Source organism: Lepidothrix coronata, unplaced genomic scaffold (assembly GCF_001604755.1).
Source record: "Lepidothrix coronata isolate B3197 unplaced genomic scaffold, Lepidothrix_coronata-1.0 Scaffold1, whole genome shotgun sequence".
NCBI lineage: Eukaryota > Metazoa > Chordata > Aves > Passeriformes > Pipridae > Lepidothrix > Lepidothrix coronata.
Genome location: NW_016690181.1, coordinates 14,675,299 through 14,692,672, shown reverse-complemented (window position 1 = coordinate 14,692,672; position 17,374 = coordinate 14,675,299). Strand labels below are relative to the sequence as shown.

The following is a 17,374-nucleotide window of genomic DNA, read 5'->3' as shown; positions in this document are numbered from 1 at the left end:
ATTTAAGCTGTTCTTAAACTGTACTAGTAACTTTCTGGAAAGAACAGGAAAGCAAATAGCTGTATTCCCACACCTAGAAGTTTGTCTTGCTGTACCCAGATAAAGCATCTGCTTACACTACACTTACAGACCGGACAGCTACCTTATTTTAGAGTTTTGTCAGCCACCTATGTGACCAGAAGAACTTTTATTCCTTTCTTTCAACTCACTAGCCACAGATAAAGGGTGGCAGCTCTAAGTGGTATTAAGCTGCTCTCCAATGCCTTGCTACTACCTCCTTTAGTTGAGGGCTAAACTAACTGCCCAGTCCAGCACTGTAAGGAATTCTCTGGCTCAGAAAAACAGAGACTGAATGCCTTTTTTCTCCTTTATAGGTGAAAAATTGACATATTAGGATCATCTGGAACTTTATCTAACAAACATTCTATCACGAGGGGCATTTCTGATGCCTTCAGTCTATTTCTCCTTCCAAGTCAATTCCTGGCACAGTACAGTTTGGAAATCTATCTTTACTAAAAAGCTCAAGCTTGTCAAAGGTTTTGGGGTAAGCTCTGTAGGCATTTCAAAACTAGGCAACTATGACACAGCTGTCTGCAGTTATTGGGGGCTGTACTTAATGACCTGGCCTGGCCATCCCAGTCCTGCACTGAAGCAATAAGATAGACTGGAAAACACTGAGCCTTTCTCTCTTAGTTCCATTAAATTTGTCAAGCATTCAGATTTCCAAAGGAAAAATGCAGTGGCATCACAAGTGACACACATCTTTATATGCAGGATGTCCTTGAGTTGTACTGATTTGACTAAATCTCTACTTTTACATCAGTGTTTACATTTGTAAATGTCTTGTATATGCAATGTTTTAAAGCGGCTCTGTTAATTATTCCACTTTACTCCAACACGTTGCCATCCCACAGAATAAAAGCACCTCAATAAGCAGCACATCTCTGCTTTTAACTGTTCTCTGAATGAGAAATGCTACAAGAAAGACCCGGTGGCCACCACCAGTCCTGGAACAGCAAGTTCATCTGTTCAGACCCGTCTCTGGGAAGAAACACTGGAGGAAGCCTTTCACTTGCAAAACTTCCCGGGGCTGCGTCCACAGCCACGAGCCACTTAAAACAACAAAACCACCATCCACACTTTCCACCACGGCCGGCGCTCAGCAGTGCAACGCTCCACCTGCCACACGCCGCTCTGTAAATACCGGGGAGGGGGGAGGAAACACCGCCACAAAAAAAAAAAAAAAAAAAAAAAAAAAAAAAAGAAAGAAAAGAAGAAGGGAAAAGTGAAGAGCCGGCTCCGAGCAAACCTGTTGCTGAGCACCGCGAGAGCGCGGCTGCGGGGGGATCCCGCATCCCGCCGCTCCCGGCAGCCAGCTCTGCCCGTGGCACGGCGCACTCCGACGTCCCGCTCGCCCGCTGATCGTTAACGAGCCCGGCGGACGTGCGGGGCCGGTGCGGGGGTGGGAGCGGCTCAGCCGAGCCCCCGGGCGGGCCGGGGCCGCGCCGCCAGCGCCCCCGGGGCTGCGAGCGGGTACTCACTCGATGAAGTAGCTGGCGCCCTCCTCCGAGAACCCCTCCTCCCATCCGCGGGGCAGGTCTGCAAGGGACGGGGAAAAAGAGAGAGAGAGCGGAAAGGAGGGGTGAGAACTTCGCCCGCGGTGCCTCCCGGCCGAAGGGAGGGAGGGAGGGGGCGCCGCTCGCGGGCCCCGCCGCCCCCGGGCACCCACCTGAGCGGATCATGTGGCCGGAGTTGACGGGCTCCCCGGTGCGAGGATGCAGCCAAGTGGTGGTGCGGGTCAGGTCGCTGGGAAGGGAGAAGCGGAAAACATGCACCTGTTAGTAGTGACTGCGTGCGGCCGCCCGGGCGGGCGGGCGGGAGCGGGGCCGCCCTCCCTCCTCCCCGCGCCCCTCGCGCGGCGCCCCCTTACTCGATGAAGAAGACGCGCCCGTCCCTGCAGACGCCGTAGGACCAGTGCTCAGGTAGAGTGTCCCGCCCCACCGCCGCCGCCATGTTCGCCGTGCGCGCCGCCGGCCGGGGCGGGGGTGCGGGCGGGCGGGCGGCCGGCGCTCGGCGCCCAGCGCCCGGCTCGGCTCGGCAGCGCCACCGCGGCCGCCGCCGGCGCGGTGCGGGCGGGGGGCGACACCTCCCGCCCCTCGGGAGGCCGCGGGCGCGGCGGCGGGAGCGAGAGCGGGAGCCGTGCGGAGGCGCCGGCCGGCTTTGTCCGCCGCTGCCCCGCGCCCGCCCCCCGGACCCGCGTGCGCCGGTGGCCCCGTCCCCGGCGCCGCCGGCGAGGCGCAGCGGCCCCCCGCGGTCACCCCCGCGGGCACCGCCCGGCAGCGAGAGGGTGCTCGGGGTCAGGAGCGGCCCCGGGGGCGGGCGCACATCCCCAGAGACGCTCCTCGCTCGGGGAGAGTCTCGTGCTGCGGTGTGGGAGCCGCGTCCGGAACGCCCAGGAGAGGGGGGTGGGATGTGCAGGTGTGAGCGCACCTGGCTGCCGCCGTGCCCCGGGGTACGCGCTCGCAGCGGTGGCAGGTGAGGAGAGGCAGACAGGCCGCAGGGACTTTGAACCTTGGGCACACAGGGGACGGTGGCAGCAAGGTTAAAACACATCCCAGAGAGGCAGGAAGAGCCAGGCGACAAAGCGGAGCTGTCACCGGTATCGCGAGGGACCTGTGCCAGCCCCTGTGTTCATCAATGACCTAGAAAAGGCGGGAGTGGTAACATGAGAAAGCCCGCTCAGTGCATTTCAGTGAGGCTTTGCTGGCTCCCAGCTCAGACCTGTGACACCACGATCCGTATAGGTGCTGCTGCACGGGGATGCTACAGCCAAGGACGGAGTTAAGTGCTCCAGGCAAAGCTGGGGTCACCCAGAGTGTGGTTTAGGGACAGAGTGGATGAGACAGGCAAGGGATGCTCTGCCACACAGCAGAGCCCCTAGGCTTCTTACTCTGGTCCTCTGTGCCAGCCGGCAGAGCCAGGATGGGTGCCAGGTGAGGAGTCCTAGCTGGTGCCTTGGCTTGGCCATAGTGGTAGTTGCAGCAGGAGAGGGGGATTGACAAAGCCAAGGGATTCAGTGTGTGGAAATCTCCACCTGCTTCTTTCATTGAGGGTAGCAGTACTGGAGCCAAGCATGGTTCTGGGGGATTCTTGCTGGTCTGATACTGGGGAGAGAGAAGGATCAAAAAGCCAGGAAGTGGGATGTTAGCTATCTTGGGGTAGAAGGAGGATGTTAAGCAGGGAAAAGACAGGCTGCAAAGAGAGGTAGGAAAGGGTGGATGTGCCTGACTGGGGGACAGGTTAGTAAAATAAAACAGAGCAGACCACCTGAGGACATGGCTGTGGAGGAAAGGAAGAACCCGTGCATGCAGTGCGGAGAGTGCTGCAGTACAATAATATTTCCTTTTTCTTCCAGATAACCAAAATAAATAATCAGAAGAAAGTAGGAGGCAGGAAAAACAACATCATTGAGAAGAAAGAGGACTTTGCTCAATTTCACACCAGTTTCAGACATCATGCCGGTATGGTGCATCAGGATGACCTTGTGTAGACCTCCCTTTTTGGCCACTGTTGGAGAAGAGGACACTATACTAGTGTCATCTTCTAACAACCAGGAATGGTTGTTATTGTGAGACACATTGCAGGCTAGCTTCAGAAGCTGTGAGCTCAGAAAGCTCTTGAGCAAGATGTTATTTACATATGTAACTCCTGGTAAGTCTTTTCTGTGAACCTGTCCAGACTACAGCCCACATAACTTCCAGCCAGCCAGTAACAAAGTGTTCCTAATGTTCAGCTTACCTGATCTGTGTATGAAGAATCACCTTCTTCTGTTTGATTTGAACCCAGATCCTTTTTCATTGATTCCCCTCAGTTCTTGAAATGAAAGAGATAGTGGTCATCTAGTGCAGCCTCCTGCAGAGTCAGCATTGAATTTAGACCAGGTGGCTCAGGCCTTTGTCCAGGTAAGGGTGTGAAAATGCTCCAAGGACAGAAATTCCACAGCCTCTCTTAGCAACTTGTTCCTATGTTCTTGCGGTGAACATACTTTCATTATATCAAGTTAGAAATTCCCTTTTTCGATTTGTCACCCTTGTCATATGACCAGATATTGAGTTGATGCATCATGTTGCCTGTGGTATTAGCATATTATCACATACATCTGTTAATTGCAGGCAAATACATTATTGAAAAAGCATGTTTTATTATAGTAACTTGCAGAGCTCTATTCTAAAAATAAGATCAAGATGAAAACTTAATCTAGATTCATACAAGTTCACAAGCTGACTTGTTTTGGGCCTATCAGGGGGTAGGTCTATGATTTAGATCCCTGGAGGAAGAATGCTTCCAGGCATCATTCATTAATAAGATTACCAGATTCTTCTGATTTTTCCTTTCTTTTTTTTGTTTTTCCAGGCTCTGGTTCCAGTCCTCCCTGGCTGATCTCGGCCACTTTTCTATTACATATCATTCGTTGCTCTCTAGAGGCACTGTGTGGAAGAAACCATTTGAGGTAAAATTAGGAATTTAAGGCCACAATATCAAGAACTCAGCTAAAGGTTGTGAAATATGTTCTTCAACAACATTAAGGGTCTAATAAAAGCTGTGAGACTTGAGGCTCCCTTTGTTGATAACTGGGTAATTCAAGGAGACGTGGTCCCTGAATACTGCAAGTTTGAATCCACATATGGCAGCTTTATAGAAATCTGTTACTGATGTTTCTTGCTCTGTCTGCATCCCCTGGGAACACTTTGGATGAATTCATTAATTTTTTTTCTGCCTTGGGAGAGCAGTGGTATATATTTTAAAGTATGTCAAAATCTGTATATACACTTTCACAGAAACATAGAATCACAGACTGGTTTGGGTTGGAAGGGACCTTAAAGATCATCTAGTTCCAACCTTCCCATCGTGGGCAGGGCCACCTTTCACTAAACCAGGTTGCTCAGAACTCCATCCAACCTGGCCTTTAACACTTCCAGGGATGGGGCATCCACTGTTTCTCTGGGCAACCCATTCCAGTGCTTCACCATCTTCACAGTGAAGAATTTCTTTCTAATCTAAACCTGCCCTCTTTCAGTTTAAAATTGTTACCCTTTTTCCTGTCACTACATGCCTTTGCTATTTCCAGAGTAAAATCACTGAATATGAACATCCTTTCTACATCCTTTCCTTTCTTTTCAGCCCTTGCCCTTACAACCCAGCTTCACCCTGTCAATGGCAACATCCAAATCTTATCATTTTCTCTTTTTTTCCACTTCTATTACACACATCGTCACCCCTTGCACAACTTAGGTCTGCATGTTTCTTTGCACTTTTTCAACCCTTCATATGCTATAACTTTTCAACAAAACATGGAGTAGGAATCTGCAAATAATGCTGGAAACACTATATAATAATAAGAAGAAGAATAAGAATAATAAGAATAATAATAAAGAGTATAATTTCCATCAGTCACAATTAGATCCAGTGCCTAGGAGGTTACAGAATGACATCTGGACTTCAGGCTGCTTTGTACTCTAATGATCTATTTCCTATTTTCCTGAGAATTGAATACAATCGAATTTGATGACTTAGAGGCTGCTGCTGTTTCAGGAAACTTAAATGAGGTACAATGCATAGAAAAGCCTGCTAGTTATGACTTTTTCATCATGGCCTGTACATTTTATAAAGGGCAAGCACAATCTATAAAAGGTGCAAGGCCAGACCAGAGGCAGAGCATTTGAGGAGCACTGAATTTCAATTATTAAATCTTGGTTAAGAAAGTTCATAAGCCATAATGCAAAACATGTAATATGCCTTTTAGCATGATTTTGCAGCTCTGCTCAGAACAGCTGAGAATTAAAACCACAAAAGGTTTCATGGTAAGACAGATTAATTTGCAAGACAATTTCAGAGCAATTCATTTTCTGATTATACTGAAATATAGGTTATGCAACCAAATTGTTCTTCAAAATTGTGCAGTGCAATTCTCATCCAGCAGTGGCAAGTGCTTAAGAGACCAGAAATCAATACTCTGATTCTTATAGGTAGAAGAACATGTTAATCAGACAACAGGGAAATACAAAATATGAAAGAGGTCTTAGAAGCATTAGGCAAATCCACATTCCTGGAAAATTTTCAGTGCCATTACTCCAAAACTACAATCCTTTTTCAGAGGATGGAAAAACTTCACCAAGGAATCACTATGGAATATTTGTTCAAACTGGGGGAAACAACTTTGAACTGTTGGATTCCCAAACAGCATGGGAAAAAGCCATTTCAGGAGAACAGTACTAATGATTCCAAAAATAGCACAAGAAGAGGAACAGATTCCTTTGTCCCTGGCTAACTCAAGGAGATTTGCTGAGGTCCCCAATTGCTGCAAATTTGAACCCACAAAAAATGGTAGACTTCACACACTTCCAGATAGCTTGCCTTCAAGAGGAATTAGAGAGAAAAAGGGAATATATGTAATGGGTTACTTAATGTCGGTAATTCAGTAAAGAATAATAATAAATAATAATATTATTATTATTTATTTATTTATTTATGTCGGTAATTCAGTAAAGAATAAAAATATTAGTATATAACAGAACTCCCCAGTAATTCGGAAGAGAAAAAATGGCCATGCACAGCTAATACCTGTGTCATGCTGTAGGATAAAAGAGCACTATAAAGAGAGGATCAAACATACAGAAAGATTTGCTTTATTTTCGAGTCTCAAGTCCAAAAGTTGTTTACAACAAGAAGAGGACAAAATAAAAATATTCAAGTCAAAGAAAGACCAAATATTACCTTACTGGATAAGGAAAGCAAGCAAGATAACAAAAAGATCATTATTGTATTATTTCAAAATTAAAATGCAGTTGATGGGATTTAATACATACCAGTCAATTTTTTTTCCATCTTCATCCATGTCAGGGCAAGTAGAAATCAGCTTGATTTATGCAAGATAAATTTGAAGATAGAAATAAATAGAAATATTCCCAAATAAAATGAGGAGCAAAACCGCTAGGGATGTCATGGCATTTCCTTCATCACCAGCTTCTGAAGGCTGGCCCAGACAAAGCTTCTGGCAGGGAGATTCTCAGTATACTTATTTTGGTTTAGATCAGGAACTATGAAGAGATGACCTCACAAGATCCCTTTTAGCCTGGATTTCTATGAAGACAAAAGCTGATTCAAAATGTTAAGAATTTTAGAAATAGGTGGATGTCTAAAATTGTCATTGCATGATATGTACTAAAGAACACCATTACTGAGCGGCTGACTAGTTCACAGGAAGAATTCATGGCAACCATTTGAATTTAAAGATTTCTGTTATTTACAAGGAAAGGAAGGACAATCCCTGATGTAGTTAAGAAAGATAAGCAACTTGCACAATGGTACTCCTAATGACATGACTAAATATAGAGCACATGCTCATTCCAGACCTGGAATGTTTTCAGTCAAAACTCATAATCCACAGAAGCCAGGAGAGCTTGACACAATGTAAGGCGGCAAGAGTCACAAGATAGGTACAAAAGTTAGGCACACCATCTGCAAGACATCACTCAGTTCCAGCCTAAGTACTTTCCAGGACAGAATTAATACATATTAATACAACACCAAATAAATCTTGAACAGAATTGAAAAGGTACTGTCACCAATAGATTGTGGTTTGGTTTTTTTTGTAAGTACGACATTAAATGAAACATCTTTTGCTTTTTGTGCACAGGACAATTTATGCTTTGGGGAAGGTGATGGCAAATGTTAGACAAAATAAGACCTTCAGAGCCTGTTTCCCTTGCAATAGATTGAGAAGTTTCCCTAAATTTCCATGGGACTAGAGTCAGGCAGTAGAGTTCTATGAGCACCAGAAGATAAATAAGAAAGATTAAATAATGGTAAATCCATTGTTGAGGGATTTCCAAATACGGAAAAAGGAATTATTCATTTTCCTGGCCACTGGAAAGAATATAAACAAGTTCAAATTGTATCCACAGTTCCTTTGAGGAAGATATGGAGCATGACATTGTACAAGAATAGTTTTCAGGCTCACTGTGTCACTGTGATCTGACTGATGACTGCACACAGGCATCAGCCGAGACAGTGACACTGCTGAGCAAGACAGATGGGAAAATGACATTGAGAAGGCAACACTCGTGCTGCATAACAAATCCAAACTTCTCCTTCCAAACCATGCTGAACTCTCCTAGGGGTAAAAAAAAATGGTAATTCTCTTTACTTAAAAGGTTTTCTTTTCCAAACCACTGTCAGTTTTTAAAAGTATGTTCACACTGCAAGTACCCTTTCTGCAATTGAGAAGATATCTTCAAAATAATTCTATTTTCCTTACAAATTTCCTTCCTGTTTAAAGATATCCTACTGTTTCGTCTTTTAGATGCATATATCTGAATATATCTAATTACCTCTCTCACCAGAATATCCAATTGTCCTAAAGAATTATAGTCATAGAATCGAGTTAAGCATGTCCCCTGAAATACACAAAAATGCATGCAAAAGCAAAAATGAATGAATGCATTTCCTAATTACTAAGTCAATTTACAATTTCCTGTCACACAAGCTTTTATGATTACTATATTTAACACAGTCCTATCGCTTCTTCTCTTCATTTTCTCTCTTTTGCATTTCACAAAGTCTCAATAATTTACATACCCAGCACCTAGGATACTCAGACTAAGATGTATTAATTAATTAATATTTAATTAAGAATTAAATAAATAGTCATAATTTTGTCATGGCACGTCTTATCATTCTAAACAGAGGTGGCAATAGTCAAATTGGTGCACAGTGTTCAAGTTACTTGTAGAAGGGAGAAATACAGAAAAACAATTATGTGCCAAAGTCACTTACAAGATCATTTCCAGAAATGAAAATTTGTGGGTCTTTTTCTTATTTTTTTGTCAAAGGACGCTGTAAGCCTGGCAGCACGGAGAAGCCCTCAGTTCTTCAATATTGATATACCTGCAGCTGTCAACATTTGGTTTGTTTTAAAGCAGAGACTTGAAGTCATTTCCATATTTATGAACACAAACAGGCTCACTGTCATCCCATGGCTATGGACACCTGAGTATGAAGAAGATCCTTTTTTAAGGAACAGGACGAATGGAAAGACAGACATTACTGACCTCTGAGACTAAAAACTTCAAAATTTTAAATCAAACTGTTCAATTCTCTAATGTTTCCTCACAAATTTTGTTTTTTATTTCCTTCTCCAGCGTGAGATACCTCACTTCTTTATTCCCATCAAAGCTTTTTTTCCCCCAGCTTTGAGTCCATGACTGTTATTACCCCTTTTTTCCAGCCCCTCTGGCAACTGCCATTACCATATTTGCCCCCTTTTTTTGGAATATTTTACATACCACATTCAAGGCAAGCAGAATGTCACATATTCCCAACCATATTCACTAAGACATTTTTTCTAAAGAAATTAAAGACCCCTGAATTCACTATCCAGTCTTCTCCTGAAGTTTGTTCTTCATTTGCTCTGCAAGACCCAAAACTTCACCCCTGATTCCCCTTAATAGTAATACAAACTAACACGTTCAACAGAATGTTTTCAAATTTGAATGTGTCAAAGCCTTTGATGAAGCAGATTTTTACTTCATTTTTCTTAATAAACCCATAAATAGCTTGCTGCTGCTCGGTAGGTCACTTAACACATGTCTAGGCATACTAATAGCAATCCCCAAACAAGACTCCAGACAAGATTCAATTTTAGCATCTTCTGCCCTATCTTTCCAGAGATGTTACTTTCTCAGCATGCTTCTAACTCACCAAGGTGTCAGCCCTCTTCCTAAATAAGCTTTTGCCAGGCAGAACAATCTCTTCTGGCTGTGGTCTCCCAGTTCCTCTTTCAAACACCTTTGCAGGAGAATCTGCTTGGCTCCAGAAGGAGATAACTGAGAGTTAACCATCCTCCTTGATTTTTCTGGTAACATGAAGTGTACATACCTCATCACAGCTTTTCAGTATCCGACTTCCTTCCGGTTTCTTCCTACTTTCTTGTACAATCCTAGAAAGTGCGCCTTCTTGACAATCCCCCACATCTCTTCTTGCCTCGTCCTATGCCGGGCTCAGGTCATTCCGTGGTTTTACAGTCTCCTGCTACATACCTGTATCCCTTCCACTCCTGGCTTCAATGATTTGCAACAGCAATCAGTCAGTTTGCAAAGGCAATGCAATAAACCATCTGTATGTGAGCATGGCATAACCAGTAGCTATAGTACAGGAAAGCACACTTTAAACAAAAAATGAAAAACAAACAAAAAAATATGAGCGATATCGCTCATCTTTTCCTCCATCCCCAAATATTGCATGGCTCCAAAAATATCCTCTTGTGTTCCTTCACCTAATTACATCTTCCCCCTAGCCCAAAAGAGAGTGAGATACAAATAAAACTTTATTTTGCTTGGTTGAAGGAGGAAAAATAAAAAAATAATAACATACAACAAAACTAGAAAGAAAAGCTTGTCTCTTTCCAGAAGAGAAGAAAAAATAAATCTGTAAATTGCAAATCCAGGACAGGCAAAATTGTCACTATCCCTGTTCTGCCTTATTTGCTGATACAGGATCAGCCTTAGGACCCTTGTGGGCTGTGAAATTAATTTCCATTGTTCCTTTTTTATTGTCTTGTTTCCTCAGTAATCTCCCCTGGCTGCAATGAACCATCAGCATGACCACTGTCTCTCAGTTCAATCTCACATGTAAGGGGACTGCATAGTATTTATTCTTACTCCTCAAAAAGATGGATGGGATGCAGATGTGAGGCTCACACTTTTGAGTTACAAATGGGTCTTCAGGGCAGCATTGCCAAAGGCTTCATCCAGGGCTGAGGCATCATTGACTGACTGCCCCAATCCCCAAATCCTGAGCATGGGGGTGGATTCACAGGGCCTTGGCACCGAGCATGGGAGCCAGCCCTGGGGAGGAGAATTCTGAGGAGCCTCCCTGCTGTGCTGGACACACACACAGCCAGCCCCTGTAATGCAGCTCCCACCTGAGGCAGCTCTGTGGGTGCAGATCGCCAGGGATCCAACTGGGAGCAGTTTGGGAAGTTAGCAAGGGTTGGACATTTTCCCCAGCATGGTGCTGTGCTGTCTACAGAGATCACTTCAGACCCTGCAGCAGTAAGGCCAAGTGTTGGTACTTGTGACACATCTCACTGCTACACAGAGCTGGAGAGCAACTTCTAATAATGCAGAATAGCATGAGGAACTTTTAAAATACAGATATGAAAAGAACCTTCTGCAAGTTCTTGAGAAGAGCTCTTGAATCTGAGTGGACTGAGTCAAGGTATTATAGAAAATATGGGGGTTTTTTAACCATTCCTCTAGAGCCTGTGTAGGTGGACTTCCACAGAAAAGACCAATATAGACTCAGGGCCTCAGCTTACTTTAGCACTAAAAAGGTCAGCAGGGTGCAAAACATTGTTCAGTAAATTATAGCACTTATACCCGTGTCACACATTTTCATTCCTGCTTTTTGAAATATGCATGTCAAAATAGATAAACAATACAGACTCAGTTCATACCCCAGAAAATTATTTTATATAAATTAAAAGAAACGAACTTTGTTTACTGCAGTATTACCTTCCAAAAATTATTTTTTCTTATTTGACACTTCCTTCCTTGAGGGAGTAGAACTATTCCATATATCTCTTAAATGCATACAAATTTGTTAATGTTCTCAATAAAACCCACCTGAAATAGATTTCCTTCTAATCAGTGAAGTAAGTAGCCATGCAATAATTATTATTATGCCTGATTCAATTTTATACATTGACATCTCTCCATTGTTATTGATTAATGGTTAAAACTCTCTAAGGTTGTTATAAAACACTGTTATAAATAACTTTTATTATTTAGATACATAATAAATGTGATCTCCACAAATGATGAATTATATCCCACTCCTTAATTACAGAGTCTTCTGAAATCTAATTTAAATAGTAGCTAAGCAGATTAAATTCAAAAACAAGAACAATAGCAAGGCAGTTGGCAAAATGATAAATGTATGGGGTTCTTTTCTCAGCACTGTATAGTTTTTCCACAGACTGTTTTGTAAAGTATAATCTTTCTCAATATCTTATTAGACCACTGTAATCTGGATTTACATATTGATTCATTCCGTTTCAATGTCAATCAAAACATGAAAATTTAATAAAAAACAACTCTAATTGTTCCTCAGAGACTTAGCAATAATTACTCACATGCCATCTCTCAGTGAAGGAGATGTCTTTAACATGCTCTGTTTTCCAAGCATAACAATTGTACGTTTCTTTTGGGCACTGTGTACTTCTCAAATCAGCATTTCACTCACCAAGATGTTGAAGGCTGCCTTAACAACATATCACACAGGGGCTACACTTGATAAAATTGAAACTGTATTCTGTCAACAATAATTATGTGGGTGTTTTGCTCATTTCCTGCTATAGCTGTCCCATGGCAACAGAGTAAAAGCAGTGCTCATTTTTTAAATACATAAACGACTCCTTAGATGACACATTTCTGGCTCAGGTTTGGCAAAGGCACTGGGAAAACAAAGACTTTTTTGAGAAACTATCACAACTACTTCCACTATATGCAAATCTGTAGGGAATGTGCTAATTCCCAAGTGGAGGGTGCAGCTTTGGTCTGGTAGTAGCAGTAGTGGCCTGAGGCATTTCCAGAGATCAATAGCAAGGCAGCATTTGCACTTCAGGCCATTCTCTCACTTTTTGGTGGATTTCACAAGAAATGCCTGAACCAAAGGTCATTATTCCACTTAACCCTCCCTTTGGGGTTGTTGCTGCTAAGGAAAATCAGATAAAATCCAAGTTCCACTTTTTGTTGGAATTACGTCCATCTCGAGTGCTGAAAAAACAGCTGGTGGTATTGATGATTTATTTTGTCATATAAACTCGGGAAAATAATTATTTTGGTACGTGGGAAATTAGCTTTGCAATTTTCAGTTTTAACAGTTTTGAGAATATTAACTTTTCTAAGATTATTTTGTGGCTTGTGAATCAAGATGAAGATAAGTAGGTATTGTACAGACAGTTCGTAAAGCAGTTACAAAATAAATTAGGATACTGCAGGTTTTACCTTCAGATCTGTGAACATCTAAGCTCTGATGTAGTAAAACCTGATGGCAGGATCAAGTGCACATACAACTCCAGCCATTCAAATATTATCTTCACTGAGAAAATTAGCAAAAATGATACCATTACGGTTATTTTTTTCTTACTGTGAGCACCCTGACTAAACTTGTTTCATTTAAGTTGATACTAATGTAACAAGAAACATCTGGAGATTAACAACGTGGATCAGATTCAGGCTGGATTTTTAGAAGGAACCATTTAATAACCTACCATATGTCCCTGGAAATATCCTTTCTTTTAATTTTAACATTCTAGAGGGATTTTAAGAGCAAAATGTAGCACTATTCAAGTGTAAGATCCATAGATATATGTAAGATATATGCATTTAAGCTATGTCTATAATAGAGTTCAGTGCACAGCTGTTTTGCCCTAGGGAAAATAAACACAGCTCAAAGTAAGGCAACATATAATGTCAAGCTATAGATTGGTATATTAACAAAACCCAATGCTCCTGGAACGTTGAGAGTGAATCTTACACTAACCACATCAATTGTCTTTTGTATAGTCACATGGATGTAAAGGAAACCAAGAGTGTTTGCTATCAGCATCTGATTAACCACTGAATTCTAACCATAGTTTTGGAACAAAGAACAATTTCATTTGATGCCAACCATTGTCTGTAGCAGTGAAACAGCACAGTTTCCATTAGAGGACGATGAATTTTAGTTCTGATAAGATGTGGGGATGTAATGTTAACCTAAGCCAAATGAATATTCATATAGGAAAGTGAAAATAGGTGTCAAGGACTTGCTGCACTTAAGTCCTTGGTTACATGAAAACTGTACACCATTCAACAAAACAACAAGGTTTCTAATGATTACTTTCCCCATATAATTTATTCATCTATTCCAGAGCAGTGTTTCGGGGCTTAATGAGTATTTGTAAAGCTCTGGCTGAAATGCACTCTCTAAATGCAAAACATTATACCATTTACAAAGAATGAAGTAGTGTAGATTACTGGTTCAAAAAAGCCACTAAAGCTCATCAACATGTGCATTTGAAGGGTGTATTACTTCACCAGCTAGGAAAGCCCCCTGTTAATGTCCTGTACAGTTGAAAGACTAAGTGTGCTTCCTTCCCACTGAATCCACTCTAATATGCAGAGACAAAGGAAAAGTTGAGGAACTTTGTCTCTTCTCTTATTTCGTCCCATTTCAGCCTTATTTTTCCCATATGGGGAAATCCCATATCACATCTCAAAGAATTTCTAGGAGAATAAATAAACAATATTAAGCAGCAACAGTGCTTCCTTTGGAAACAGCTTTTCTTCATTTCTAAAAAGTTATAGTTGTCTTACTGACTTGGTCCAAATCTCTTCTCTTTGTCCTGTGAGTTCAAGCACTTCTATCACTGTCACTAACATCAAGAGGAGAGTGCTGGAACACCAGGATAGCTGAGCTCTTTTGGCCCATCTCTGCCACCTTGGCATCTTATTCATAGAATCATAGCGTGGTTTGGGCTGGAAGGGAACTTAAAGACCATTTGGTTCCAACCCTCCCATCATGGGCAGGGACACCTTTCCCTAGACTAGGTTGCTCAGAGCCCAGTCCAGTCTGGCCTTTAACACCTCCCAGGAATGGGGCATCCACAACTTCCCTGGGCAACCTGTTCCTGTGCCTTACCACCCTCACAGTGAAGAACTGAAGTCATCTCTTGTTCCTTGCTTGCATGGTCATGTTTCTTTCTCCTTGGAAGATCGTTAAATGTCTATTAAAAAAATGAGATTTTCAAATGTTAATTTTCTTAAACTATAATTTTTTTTCCTCTGTACTCTATGATAGTTCCATTATCACTAATAATAAAAACTCATTTAACATTAATGATAGTAAAGAATAGTTCCACTAATTCTAGAGGAAATCCAGGACTTCATAAGACCAGGGTTTAGCATGAAAAGAGAAAGATTAGGCACAATAAAGATTCTAGGATTAAGTAGCCCTTCTTTCCATGTTAAGTAACTGTCGCCCAAACACTTTTTCCTGTATCTTGCTGTGCACAATAAATGAGAAATCAGGAAAGGCAAAACCTTGGCTTTTAATATCTCTCACCTTTCTGCCCAATAGCCCATCTCTCCCACACCTCTCAATGGTGGCTATTTCTAGAACGGCTCTTACTTTGCTCATACATGGCTTCTACTGCATCTTGGGACACGGGAGAGGGAACAGTTTATATTTATATGGGTCAATGTCAATGTACAAACAAAAGATAAAGCTGTCAGGGGTTCATGGCAGACTCATGGACAGAAAAGGATAGACATTATTGCTACGTTCCTTTTATTAAATGAGCCAACTTGGAAATTTAACACCATTTTTCCTCGTTAGCCAGGCATAGTAACCAGTTTGGCTAAAATAGAATCTAATAAGCAGGAGTCAGTGTGGAGACTGGATTCTGTTGGGAAGGAAAAATCAAAAAGTTTTAAAAAATTGCCCAGGAGAAACACGACTGAAATTCCAGATTATACCAATTTCCTCAGCATTACTGTACTGTATATGCAGATAATATTTATAGAAACTAGCATCTCTCAGAAACAGGCATCATGTTAATTAAAATGTGTTATAGCCTAAGATTGCATTTTATTAATTCCTGTTTACAAGAAGGTCATGTCTAATGATTTCCTCTCAGAGTTACTGGTTTTAGCAATTAGACCATTAAAAATTTTGATTCTTGTTCTACTTGTAAAGTTATTCAGATTCTTGCAAACAAAAGTACCAATTCCCTGATCTTTCAGTGTTCTTTTAAAGTTTTTACCCCAGTGGGATTTTCTTTTTCTCAAGGGAAAACAGCTGGACATACAACATCAGGAACTGTAATTAATTTTGCATCAGTCTAGAGTAAAAGCCATGTGTCCAGATAACCAGGATACTCCAGCACTACAAATACCCAGGATAAATTACTGTAACAGCCCAATACCATTCTCAATTGCCTTATCAGGGCTTTACCACAGCTGGTACAAATATATAATTCCTTGTGAAGACTCAATGTTGAATCACACTGTAAATGCATATTAAAATATGTATGGCATTTACAGAAAATCACATATTCAAAGTGATTAAGGAGATGTGAATTAAAAAATAACCACCACCTTTATTTAAATGCCTTGAGGAGTGGGAACATCCTGACCACTGTCAAGAGAGTGCGTTAAAATCTCATATTTTAAAACATTTGGGAAGCATGCAGAAACTCTGTAGAGAACATCAGAATGGTTAGATGGACAGGCAGAAACACAAAGACACGTTACCAGTTTATCTGTTTGAATAACAGGCAATGGTTTGTCATGAATCTGTTCAGAATACATCTGTGTCCAGTATCACTAGCACATAACACACAGCATATTCCACCCTTCTAAGCAACATTAATAAGTCTCAAACCCTTCTAAGTAATATTAATTAATCACATTACTGACCTGAGTTCACGGAGGGATCAAACCGAAGGGAGCTAACCAGTTAAACACATGTAGTCAGTGCTGGGAGGAGTGGGGGAAGCTCAAGTTTCTTTGAAGTTCATCTCATCAGCTGTATAGATATCATGATTAATTCTTCTAGATTTACAGGTAGGACATCCAGTCTTGGAGGCACTGAAGCACATGCTCGACTTGACTTAGATTCAGCCTTTGAAGTCAATGAGAATGTTCACCCAGGTGACACCAGGTATGTGAGCACATGCCTATAACATCAGGGTCTCACAGTCTCAGTTGTCTCCCAGCATACAAAAAAAGGGCTCTATGACCTAATTCCATTCTCCTACAAGAATCATAGAATCATAGAACCAGCTGGGTTGGAAGGGACCTCCAAGATCATCAAGTCCAACCCTTGATCCACTACCACCGTGGTTACCAGACCATGGCACTGAGTGCCGCATCCACTCATCTTAAAAACCTCCAGAGACGGAGAATCCACCAGTTCCCTGGGCAGCCCATTCCAATGCCTGATTACCCTGTCTGTAAAGAATTGCTTCCTAATATCTAACCTAGACCTCCCCTGGCAGAGCTTAAGACCATGCCCTCTTGCCTTGCTGATAGTTGCCCGGGAAAAGAGACCAACCCCCACTTGGCTACAACCTCCTTTCAGGTAGTTGCAGAGAGTGATGAGGTCTCCCCTGAGCCTCCTCTTCTCCAGGCTGAACAGCCCCAGCTCCCTCAGCCTCTCCTCATAGGACTTGTGCTTGAGTCCCTTCACCAGCCTCGTTGCTCTTCTCTGGACCTGCTCCAGCACCTCAATATCCTTCCTGAGCTGAGGGGCCCAGAACTGGACACAG

At 42.3% G+C, this 17,374-nt stretch overlaps 1 protein-coding gene and 1 long non-coding RNA gene across 10 annotated transcripts in view; one reads left to right on the top strand and one right to left on the bottom strand.

Annotated features, from left to right (window-relative positions):
* LOC108495475 (pleckstrin homology domain-containing family A member 7-like) overlaps positions 1-17,374 on the bottom strand; it is a 176,492-nt gene that overhangs the window by 155,889 nt on the left and 3,229 nt on the right. For 6 of the 8 annotated variants that reach the window (XM_017811195.1, XM_017811203.1, XM_017811257.1 and 3 more), the window contains exons 1-3: positions 1,931-2,038; positions 1,730-1,806; positions 1,542-1,599 (exon numbers count right to left, since the gene is read on the bottom strand). In XM_017811195.1, coding sequence (XP_017666684.1) covers positions 1,542-1,599; positions 1,730-1,806; positions 1,931-2,013 — 218 coding nt within the window. In that variant the 5' untranslated portion in view covers positions 2,014-2,038. Of the gene's footprint in view, positions 1-1,541; positions 1,600-1,729; positions 1,807-1,930; positions 2,039-2,490; positions 2,537-10,662; positions 10,669-17,374 lie in introns of those variants that run through there. The other 2 variants (XM_017811219.1, XM_017811228.1) reach the window with 2 other exon arrangements.
* On the top strand, positions 1,880-12,446 carry LOC108495514. Of its 2 annotated transcripts, XR_001874150.1 has the most exons (5): positions 1,880-1,982; positions 3,416-3,711; positions 3,872-3,962; positions 4,414-4,510; positions 8,892-12,446. It is a non-coding gene; the product is annotated as an uncharacterized LOC108495514 (long non-coding RNA). The 2 variants fall into 2 exon arrangements; XR_001874149.1 differs by lacking the exon at positions 3,872-3,962.